Source organism: Alnus glutinosa, chromosome 14 (genome assembly GCF_958979055.1).
Source record: "Alnus glutinosa chromosome 14, dhAlnGlut1.1, whole genome shotgun sequence".
NCBI classification, from domain to species: domain Eukaryota; kingdom Viridiplantae; phylum Streptophyta; class Magnoliopsida; order Fagales; family Betulaceae; genus Alnus; species Alnus glutinosa.
In genome coordinates, this window is record NC_084899.1 from 7,531,197 (window position 1) to 7,543,054 (window position 11,858).

Below are 11,858 nucleotides of genomic sequence, written 5' to 3' on the forward strand. Positions count from 1 at the left end.
ACTGTGGAGACTAGGTTTCGATACATTTCTGATATTGATGCTTAGTTGATTTTTGGAAAGTGAGAAATACTACATGGCGGTAAATGGAATCAATTATATATCAGTTGATATGATTAAGGAAAATGATTATGTTATTTGAGGTTTAAGTCTTGAATTTGAAATTTGCTGATTTACAGACTTGATGTTCATACTTGATGATCTTAGAATTTCTGCATCATTAATAGATATTAAGTATACCGTTGATGATTAAATGATGTATACTTCGAGGTTAAATCTTGCAATGGAATGCAAGGATATTGCCTGATTATAATTTGAGGTTTACCTATGATTAGAGACAAGATTTGGAATGTTATTATCTTACACACTTTTGTTGATAAAGGAAATAAAGATTATATTGTAGGACCTGATCTTAAGCCTTTATACCTTTGTCATGATATTAAGGATAGTTATGATTGATTTGATTTACGTGTCTAGGATATGATCTATGTTTTTGAGGTTTGAAGAATTAAGACTGTCTTACTTGAGGATAGGAACAGTTGAATTTAGAAATAACGTTTAAGGATTTTCTAATGGAAATGGAAGCGATGTGGATAGTGATGGTTACATTGGAAGTCATAGTTATGACAAGATAGTATAAAATATGCATTAGTTTCTTTGTTTGGAGAAAACTTTATAGTTTACGAATTTCGGGGACGAAATTCTGTTAAGGGGGGAAGAATGTAGCGCCCCAAATTTTTAGGACATAAATTATAATGGTTTAAATTAATTTTAAAACATTTTTATAAGGAGAAAGAATAACTACGATTATTTATGAAAATAAATATGTATTTTGTTTGCAATTTGATAAAAACTTAAAACAGACCTTAAACTTTGGAATAACGAAAACAGGGTCAAACGAACTCCGTTTTGGTCGATTCAAAATTCTGGACGCTCGTCTTAAAGTCCTCTAGCTACCCTCCAAATTTCATAATTTTTGGACTTTATTTGGTACCCGAAAGCATCCGTGAAAAATAGGACCCCTGTTCTGGACGGAAATTCATATTATTCTTTAATGGGCTATCTTTGGACTTAACCCAACCCATTCCAATTGCTATCTACAAACCCAACCCACATTTCACATGTTAAATTCACATTATTCATTATTGGGCCATCTTTGAACTTAACCCAACCCATTTCATTTGCTATCTACAAACCCAACCCATCTTTGAGATAATAGTAATTTCCTTGAGTGAGAAACTAGGCATAGTAAATTGGTCTAGCAATGAGAATGGTTAAATAATAATAATAATAATAATGTTAGAATAATATATTAAAGTTGAGTGCATTGTGATAGGTAAATTTGAGTGCATTGTGGTAGGTAAGGTTGAGTGCATTATGGTAGGTAAGTTTGAGTGCATTTTTGAGTGCATTGTGGTAGGTAAGTTTGAGTGCATTTTTGAGTGCATTTTTGAGTGCATTGTGGTAGGTAATTTTGAGTGCATTTTTGAGTGCATTGAGGTAGGTAAGGTTAATTCCCATCCATTGGATCAAAATGTGTCTACTTGATCCTAACCATTTATTCTCTTATAAATAGAACCCAAAATGGAACACAATACCCATCAAGCTTCACTCACACACACACCTAAGGCCAAGAGAGAAAATTGTGAGATTTGTGTAGTTTTGTGTGGTTTAAGGCTTGAAGTGTGAGCTAGGAAGTATTTTGGTAAAAGCTCGATCCCGATGCTAAGGGAAAGTCCAAGTAAGGGAACCCTTTACCCCTTCTCAAATTATTATATTACTTTAATTATATTCCTTTGTTTGCAAAATTTCGAATTTGATTATTTTGATTCGGTATTTCAAATTATTTTATTTATATAAAGGATTTGTTGGTTTTGATATGAAAGTTTTGAGTATAAAAATGATATTCTTGAAATCGTGATTTTGAGTAAAAAACCCTCCAACACGTTGCCCTATATATACTAATAAAGAATGAGAAATTTTGTGAGAAGTTATACAAGAAAAGAATGAGAAAGTTTTGGGAGAAAACTCTTTGAGTTATATATAAAGGAGAAATATTTTTGAAAAGGGTACGTGTGTGGAGGAGACTATTATTTGGGCCCTAGACCCGCAGAGATTCGAGACCCTTCAAGATTTAGCTCGGTACCGTAGCTCGAGATGGAAGCGCACCCGCTGGTTCGCTTAGTGACAGCGGTATCTGTCTCTATGTCAGTCTAAGTGCACTTCAATTAATTAGCTGACGGGGGTGGGGCCTGTGGCCACAGGTAAACCGCGTTACTCACCCAAGGTCACAGCAACGACCGCGCAACCCTACGTACACAGGGCGTAATAGTGTATTGGGCATACTATGAGTAATGATTATTTCAAATATATATATATATATATATATATATATATATATATATATTATCTTGTGTATAAAAAGGGAGTTTTTGACAAATGTTTTGGAGATATTTAAAAGAAGTTTTTTTTTGACAATTGTTTGAAGATTTTCAAAAGAATTTAACTCAACTGTTTTATGGTTGAGGATTCCTTACTGAGCATGTTTTTTTGTGCTCACCCCTTATTTTGTTTTTGTTTTCAGGATATGAACAGAGAGACGTAGGTGGCCGGGATGGGATCTAGGAATGCATTAGGACATTTCATTTATATTACCCCATAATTTTCAGTTATTGTATTTTTACAATTAAATGACCGTTTCCGCATTTATTAAAAACTCTGAGATTTTGAAACCATTATTATTTTTATTTATTTAAATCAGCATATTAGTTAAGATATTTGGCAGACCTTACGAATCTTTGCAGTTTAAAGAGAAAAGTGACGAACCTAACCCATAGCAGTTTGGGGGCGTTACAATCCTACTTATGATAAGTGGAAAGTAAAAAATTCAAAAATTACGTCTTGGTTATTGCACTCTATGCTATCAGATTAGTCGATGATACTTATTTTTTTGCACGATAAAGGAGATTTGGAATGCAACAACTTAGACATATTCGAAAATGAGGAATGTTGCAATACAAATTTATGAATTGAAATAGTGAATACATGGGACAATCCAAGGCCAATGGTATGTAGCTACCTATTTTCATTAACTCTCTGCTTTGCGGTAGGAATTGGATCATTATCAAAATATTTAGATTGAGTGTGCCACACATGCAGCAAAAGATTATGAGTGATTGAACAGTGGATCATTTACGGGTTTCTTGGTTGGTTTGAACTCAAAGTATGATCTAGTTCGTGTCCATATTTCGAGAAAGGAATCTCTTCCTTCATCGAGGGAGACATTGTCATGTCTAAAATGAGGAGAGTCGTCGTATCAGTTTACTCTATTCCATTTCATAGGAACAATCAGTCCTAGTTAGTGCATCTCAATGAAATCTTAAAACAAAGACAAATTATTTTAATTTGTGACCACTATAATAGGTCCTGACATACTCGTAAGACTTGTTATAGACTTCATGGTTGTCTTACGAGAGGTAGAGGAGGTTGTTCGTGAGGTGTAACCAAGCTTTTTACCAATCATACTTCTACGATAGAGGCGACCATTTCCGCACCTGATTCTAGTTCTATTTTTGTTCATATTGGTGCCTTTAGTGAGGAAGAGGTAAATGCGTTTTGTTGACTTATGTCTCGACAGAAAACGCATTGCCCACATGCCTCTCTTCTAGCACCATTGGCGTCTGCATCTCATGCCGACATTGCCCGCTCCAGCGCGTGTATCACATGCACCACCCTAGCGCGCTCATGTAGCAAGTGCTGCCACTTTAACTAACTCTTTTTGATCCAAGCGTCAAATCAATGGCTTCCCCTGTATTTCCTCATTGGATCTCAAAAGTTGATACCTTATTTTTGCCTCTAGAGGGCCCCAGAACTAGTTGCAATTGGCGTTTTGGTCTCCACCAAACTTTCTTTGCCAAGTAATACCCTTAATATTGGACATCGTGGTGAAGCTTCTATTCGGCGACTCAGATCCAACCATCATTAGTTCTATTTTCCTTACCGTGGAGCGTCCTTTTGCTTGCACTACAAAAGGAGTAATTCTAGACGGTTTTAAAAATTGTCTAGAGTTAAATTTTGAATGACGCTTTTCTGAAAAACGTCAAGAATTAAAAAATTTACAGACGGTTTTCTAAAAAGGTTAGTAAAAAAAGAAATCACGATAATTTCTTTTAAAATCGTCATGAAATTCGCATGTTGACGGTTTGTGACAAACCGTCTGAAAATGTAAATTTTCAAACGGATTGGACTAAACTGTTTGGAAAGGTAAATTTTCAGACAAATTAGATCCGTCAACAAATTTCACGAATTCACATGGCGGAATAGTTATCGTACCTGTCAATGGGTCATTATTGTGCCTGCAGAATTCATGTGACGCCTCCCCCCTTTTCTTCATTTCCTCTTCTTTCTCTCCTTTTCTCTTCTGCTTTTTTTTCTTCTTCTTTCCCTCATCACCGCACCTCCCTCACGCTCCTCGTCGTCCCCAACCCTTACCTCTCCTCCTCTGACCTCCTCACGCATGGCCTCTCCTACAGCTCCCTCGACCACGTCTTCAGCTACCATGTCCTCCTGCGTTGCCTCTCCTGGTTTGAGCTCCACCAGATCCCCCCCTCCGGCCTCCTCGTCACCACTCTCTTCCAAACCACCGGACGGGCCACCAGCAACTATGGCTCCGTCAACGTTTGGGGCTTTGGACAGTGCCTGGGCCAGTGGGTCACAGCCCGGCACTGGTGAAGCCAGGAAGCTTGGATTCCGGCGTTTTATCGGTACCAAAACAAGAAATCCCCTTTTTTTTTGGGTAAGTGAAATTCTTAGGTTTGATTTACATTTTGTGTTTGTTTTGGGTTTAGATTGTGATGATTCACGGCTGAAAAAAGGGGTTGTGAAAATTTTTGGGTTTGATTTGTGAAGAATTTTTTTAAAGACTCGGGAGATGAACCCAGTGATTTTCAGTGATTTTCGGTGCCAGGTTTTATTTGTCTCTTGGAGGTGCCAGCAAGATCAAGTGGAAATATTTAGATTTGCAAATGATCGAGGGAGATGAACCCAGTGATTTTCGGTGGATTTCCGGGAGAACCTAGAAGCTATGACTGCAGGGCAAATAATAATAATAATAATAATAATTTCATATTCAAACTCACGCATGGATTAAAAAAAAAGGATTAAAAAAAAATAAAAAAAATTAATGATTATGGACAGTTTGGGCAAAACCGGCCAGAATTAATTTAGAAAGGTTTTGTCCAAACAGTCAAGAATTAATTTTCCTGATACTATAATTCGGACGGTTTGAAACCGTCCTGAATAAACCGTAAAGAATTGATTCCTGATGGTTTTTCACTTGTTCTGGACGGTTTTAAACCGATCAGAAATATATGAATTTTTGCAGTGTTGCTACAGTCGTTGTGTAGGTTGTTCTGCTTCTGCAACATTGGTCTTGTTTGCTAAGCACCGAAACGGTACACGATAGTGCTCGACACTATTCACTACACTTTTTCTCACTTTTTCATTTTTTCCAACAATCCACGTTAAAACATTTTCATTTTTTTTTCACTTTTTATATCACATCAATAATTTTTTTATTACTATTCAAATAAATAATTTACTAAAATACAAAATTTTTTCACTTTTCTATACAAATTTCTTTTTACTTTATATCACATCATCATTTTTTATTAATTTTAAAATTAACAACCCTACTACTCTGTTCTGTACCTGTCTTTGCCAAACAACCTCATTGCCTCTGCAAACCGCCATTTGTTGCTTCCAGTTCGCCCAACATGCCTGGTCATTTATTTGACCAATTTTCAATAGTTTTAGGTTTATTCGCACTGATTAATTCCTTGCTATTCTGGGGGTTCTTGTTTGGGTTATCCGGTCTTTATTTGTATTTCATAATCTTCCCTTTCCCTTTCACCTTCTCCACAATTGAATAGGACAAGAAAAAGAAAAGAAATTTCTTGCCCAAGCCAGCAACCTGTTGAACTTGGACCTACTTCATCTGCCTTTTCCAGAACATACAAAAGCCTCCCATCTTCATTTTGAATTTTGTATTTAGCTACTTGGTACAGGTGTAACTGATCAGCAACGCCTTATTAGGTAATTAAGGCACAGTTCTGGGACTAATATCATTCTTTAATTTATCTTGTGAATTCATGTAGCTTCCCATGTCGGGAACCTTGAGGGCCGGGTCCCACTACAATCTAAAATAAAGTTTCTTTACTTTCCCAAAAAAAATAAAAGAAAATTTTCTTCAAAGCAAACTTCTCGATCATATTCAATTCTTACTGACAGTAACCCTGGCAATATTATTAAGTATTTTATGCAAACTTGCAAGAGGCTATCTCTTCTTCCCAACCAGTATATTGTTGAAAAGTCAAACTGAAAGACTTAGATATGGTCCTGGTTTCGCCTCAGTTTCTGCATCAAAATCTGTTCTACTTTATTTATTTACATCCTGAAGGTAGGGTTGAAGATAGGATATTTTTGAATTTTTTTGGTAAGACAACGTGCATATTAGGGCCAAAAGGACTGCTAGTTGCAAAAGAATGTTAGGAAGGCCAAGCAATATATTAAAGCAACCATATATATTAAAGATCGAACAAAGTCATCAAAGCTTTGTTTTCAGAGAATGATTCAAGACTAGCTGCTAGAAATGTTCAAGAGTCACAGATGAAAAGATTAAAAAAACTCAGAAAAGAAGTTTGCAGGTTCATGCTTCTTCATAAAGAGAAAAAGAAGAATAACATGTGGGTGGGACTACTAGTGGAGGTAGGATGATCCATAGCATGCTGGGACACGCTATTGAATTGATGTGATATTCATGGGCTTCACGTGTATATTATATCATTTTCATTCTTCTGACTAATGGCCTAATGGGAGTTGTTTAGATATGCCTGATTTGACCAAACTCTTGTGATTTCATCTAAACCGATTCATGTGATGCCAATTATTATTTGTATCCATTACTTCTCAAGTTAAAAGCAATAATATATGCTTAAATATATGGCTTTTTCTTTTTCTCTATTATATTTCATTATTTTTTTTTTGATATTTTTTTTTAAGGGGAGAGCATGCATATCTATTTCCTTGCTCAAGTGAAACTGATCTCTTATTTCAAATCAAAGACATTAATACATTTTTCCATTTCTGTTAATGTGCCCTTTTGCCAAACATACGAAATCTCAATTCAGGATTTTTTTTTTTTTTTACTTAATTCAGGATTTAAGTCGAGATCATTCAAGAAAGGCATTAATAAAATTAAAGTTAAGAAAGACATGACAGAAAGGAAAGAAAGTTAATTTAACATAACATGTAGCGTTAAATAATCGGGTCCCAAGTCTACGAGTACGGGAAGGCCAAAAGAATATATCATATAAAGGCGGACATATAAGTTTGGCATCTCCAACAATTATATACACAAATTACAAGCCTGGCCATCCAGTCATGTCGCACGTTCCACTCGGGCACATCTGCATGCATCGAATGCGGCTATATCTATAATAATTTTATAGATGAAGCTATAAGTCCACAGCTCAGTACGTAAATAAAAACTTCTAATCAAACTGTCAGTGCATGTGACATGAGGCCTTGTGTTCTTATAAAATTTCTTTCTCTTTTGTTTTAATTTACTGAAAACAACAAATACAAAATTGACTTAAATAACTTCCTTAACATAGATGCTCAATTTCTGAAAACAATAAAAGCGTTTGAGGTAAACTCCAATGTAAAATACATTTCCTGGAATCAAAATGAGAGAGACTTTTAATTTTCTGCTTTACCTGAAATAATGAAATTGAACATGTTACTGGCCTTTTCTACTATCATCCTCAAATATTAAACCAGCTATATTTACATACTGTTACCATACAATACATTTTCTAGCAGATTATAATAGTAAGCAACATACTTAAAACAAAACATGCTTTACATATACAGACGTATCTTTGCTCGATCCTTCATTTTCTCACGTCCAGAACTTTCTTGAAAAATGTAAATGATAATTATATTCTAAGGGCGTTTTAAGAATTTTGATTACAATATGATTGTATTCCCCATCGTATTGCATCAAACCAAAGAGTGGAATGCATATTCAGAATTCTATTCCATTGTTAAAACAAATTAATGAATATGAATAGCTATTACATTCTAACTTCTTTCATTTTTAGTAATAGCTATTTCATTTTTCAATGGAATGACCATTCTACATGCTAAACATTCCCAAAGTGACAACCACTGATATTCCATGCGCTTAGCCTAATTAAGGACTCGATCCCGATCATTGCTCCTTAAGAAAATTATTAGAGAAGCGTTGTCTTCAACATCTTCAATTGTTAGGTTTCGAGCAAACCCTACTAAAAAACGAGGTATGTCCCAACGTTTGGTATAGCAACGGCTAACCAAAACTTCACAAGTGAGGGGGAGTGTTCAAGAATTAATTAAATGATTAAATTCATTATTACTTACTAGTTTAACTTTTAAAATAATTGGTGATTTTACAGGTCTAGTTTCTTTAATTAAGTTGCAACTCACATTAACTTAATCGGGGAAAGAGGACGGTTGGGCCAAAATGTGAGTGATTAATATATCATAGTTGAGCCTAAACCTATAGGATTAAGCTTTTGGGTTGGGTCGTGTCTCAACATGTTATATTATGAGTTTATTAAAAGACTTCTCAAAATATCAATCGCACTAACAAGTAGCATAAAAACTAATGATAATGTGTGGTATGGAGTGTCGCATGCACGGACAAGGATACATGGAGAGATTGATAGGGATTTTTTAATTTTTCAATGTTTCGAATTTGCTGATCCCTTCTCTCCATTGGCTTCTTTTGATGACTCTGATGGTACTACTGGTTCAAGCATTTTTATTTTTTATTTTTTATTTCTTGGATGAATACCGGTTCAAGCATTGACTTTCGTACTTTATTATATATATCCAAGAGGAACAGAAGGCCTTCCAAGCCTCACCGTCTCTCAGACCCAGAAAGCCAAGACACAAAAGAGTGTATAGGGGCGACCTGACTTGGTGAGAAAACAGACAGATGGCTGCAACAATGAACCTGACACTTCTTGTTGTAGCTCTGATTGCAGCAGCAACTGTGCTACCTAGAACACAAGCTGCCCAATATGTTGTAGGAGATACCACTGGTTGGAATCCTTCCGGCGGCGCCACCTTTTACACCTCCTGGGCTGCCAAGCATAACTTTTCAGTTGGTGATATTCTGGGTGAGCTAGCTCCTCTACACATACAGAAACCTATATTCCATCATTTTTCTATGGCCTCTCTATTTGCTGAATTATGTACGGAAAAATTATATTTAGCCCTAAAGTTTCCATACGATTTGGATTTAGTTCTTGAGTTTTCAATTTCAAGAATAAGGTCTTTAAATTTTGTCCAAATTTTAAATTGATCCCTCTATGGCTTTACTGTCAAAGTTAACGGTTTTTCATCTGTCACGTGTATTTCATTTCACACGTCAAGGTCCATGCCAGCACCCAAAATCAATGTCAACATCAAAGATAACAGATTTCCTCTAATAGTACTACAAATCTAGAACATTAGGATGACGAAGGAGATTGTTTTTTGTTTTTGGAGTTGGGTATTTTGTTTTTTGTTTTGTTTTGTTTTTTCTATGGATGACTTGTCGTTTAATGATATGGCAGTGATATTAGGTAATGATATAGATGCTAGCGTGTCAATTGAGATACATGTGACATATGGCACCATTAGATACAGACTATTCAATGGACAGTTTGCAAGGAAGAAAATAGAATAATTATCCTCAAAATACAGAGACAAACTCTGAGAAAAATATCAATATTCAATCATTTGTTTCAAAACGCCCACAAGCCGATCTAATATAGTTGAAAATTGCCAAAAATAGCAAAACCCTACAAACCTTAATAAAACAAAATATAGAACAAAATAAGTTGGTTGCCAAAAATCTGAACCAAATCAGACTCAGAATCACCTCCTAAACAATAAACGAAAAGTTACCATAAAAGGAAAAAAAAAATCTAAAATTAGGGTTTTTAAAGGGAAAACAGTGGATTTTGGGCTCGAAACGAGGCGCACCGAGCATAGCTGGGTGGCCACGACGTGCGGGCCGAAAATAGCTTTCCGAATTGAGTCATATGCGCGAATCGGATACTCGTAGCCAAAGTTATGCCAAAAATATTGCAGCGCACTCGGAAATTGCCCCAATTAGGCTAGATCACGATTTATTGCCAATCTTGCGCTAATCTGCCTGCTCCAGGTAATCCAACGCCATCAATGTGCAATCTGACAACTCAGCATCTTCTGACTCGGATCCCCTTGCATCACTATATATATATATATATATGATTTTTCCCAATTATGTATAATATATGCATGGAAAACAAGCTGAACAGTCCAAAATTTTATTGGTTTTAACTTTACTTTGGAGTCTTCTAAATATAGTCTTTGATGCTTTTGCTATTCCAAAATCAATAGGAAATTTAATATATTTGGTGATAATTTTGCTATTTTTGCAGTCTTCAACTTCACCACTGGAGTACATGATCTTGCGACAGTTAGCCAAGTCGCTTTTAATGCCTGCAACACAAACACTACTATCACCCGTATAACCACTGGACCAGCCAATTTCACCCTCAATTCCAACGTAAGCTACTACTTCATCTGTACCTTCCCACAGCACTGCTCCAAGGGACAAAAGTTAGCCATTACTGTCAAGGCTTCCTCCGGCACTCTACCACCTCCAACCGGAGTTACATCAGCACCTCCGCCTCCACCGAGTGCTTCATCTGCCTCATCTCAAGCTTCTACTTTCCTTCTTATTCTCATGACCATTGCCTTACCTATCTTTTATCTATTTTAGTTTCTTTTTTTCTTTTTTTTTTCTTGTCTATCTCATAGTTTTGTTTGTTTGTTTGTTTGTTTTTTTTTTTTTTTTTTAAGTGAGCTTATGTGGGTTTTGTCACTTCATATATACACAATTTCCATTTGATGATATTATTTGTGTATGAATGAATCTTTTCGATATGTAATTAAATAACTTCTTAATACATGCAAGACGATTGACTCGTGTTTGATCGAAACTGTTTGACTTCGATCTAGAGGAAAAAAAAAAAAAAAAACCTTTTGCCTTAATTTAGAGCGTCGATCAGCAACTAAAGCCCTTTAGAATGCATTTGGCATTGCATTGGAAAATAGAATTTTAACCTATAAAAAAAATAAAAAAACGAAAGTCTTCTAAAAGTTTCATTTTCAAGCTTTCTCTAAAATCCAATTTTGAACATTTTTTAACTAAAAAAATTATTGTTATTATTTTTTAACCAAATGAACCCTTAATCGTGGATCAGTAAAGCGGAAAATAATGATCTGAGACAAACTAAAATATCTTCCGAAATGTCATTAAATATCATCGATACAAACTTAGAGCTTCCAAAGAGAAATTAATACTACATTATTTAACAACTTCTAACTAATCTATGTAAACTTGACGATATAGACCATTTACCCCGCATCTTCATCCTAGTAAATACTTAACTCAACAATCTAACATACCTACTAATATGCAAAGAACCAAGATTTTTTACAAGTGGAAAAATAATTGGGTAAATCAACGACTTAGTAATTAAATTATCACAAAACTTGATATGCAATGAGGCTCAATTGACAAAATATATCTCTTGAACTTTGGTAATTGAAGATGATAAGGGTTTTACAAAATTACCAAGTTGCTTTTGTTATTATGCCCCTACGAAAAATTAGTTTATTTTGAAACAGTGTATGCATATCCCAAAGACAATTCGCATTAAAATGAAATCATGATAATGGAAATCTTATACATAGTCATAACTTTCCTCTATATGGTCTGT

General features: G+C 35.2%; 1 protein-coding gene and 1 long non-coding RNA gene across 2 annotated transcripts; both read left to right on the forward strand.

Moving 5' to 3' along the window:
• Positions 1-1,608: 1,608 nt before the first annotated feature.
• LOC133856874 (uncharacterized) lies at positions 1,609-2,732 on the forward strand. Its single transcript, XR_009898246.1, has 2 exons — positions 1,609-1,738; positions 2,582-2,732. It is a non-coding gene; the product is annotated as an uncharacterized LOC133856874 (long non-coding RNA).
• A 6,210-nt stretch (positions 2,733-8,942) lies between these two features.
• LOC133856645 (umecyanin-like) lies at positions 8,943-10,989 on the forward strand. The gene is made up of 2 exons (XM_062291705.1): positions 8,943-9,221; positions 10,512-10,989. Exons 1-2 carry the CDS (start codon positions 9,038-9,040, stop codon positions 10,853-10,855), a joined length of 528 nt encoding a protein of 175 aa, XP_062147689.1. The 5' UTR covers positions 8,943-9,037; the 3' UTR covers positions 10,856-10,989.
• The last annotated feature ends 869 nt before the right edge of the window (positions 10,990-11,858 follow it).

Coding starts and splice junctions, on each gene's coding strand:
- LOC133856645 (XM_062291705.1), top strand. CDS start 9,038: ATGGCTGCAACAATGAACCTGACACTTCTTGTTGTAGCTCTGATTGCA. Junction 9,222..10,511: donor TTCAGTTGGTGATATTCTGG/GTGAGCTAGCTC, acceptor CTATTTTTGCAG/TCTTCAACTTCACCACTGGA.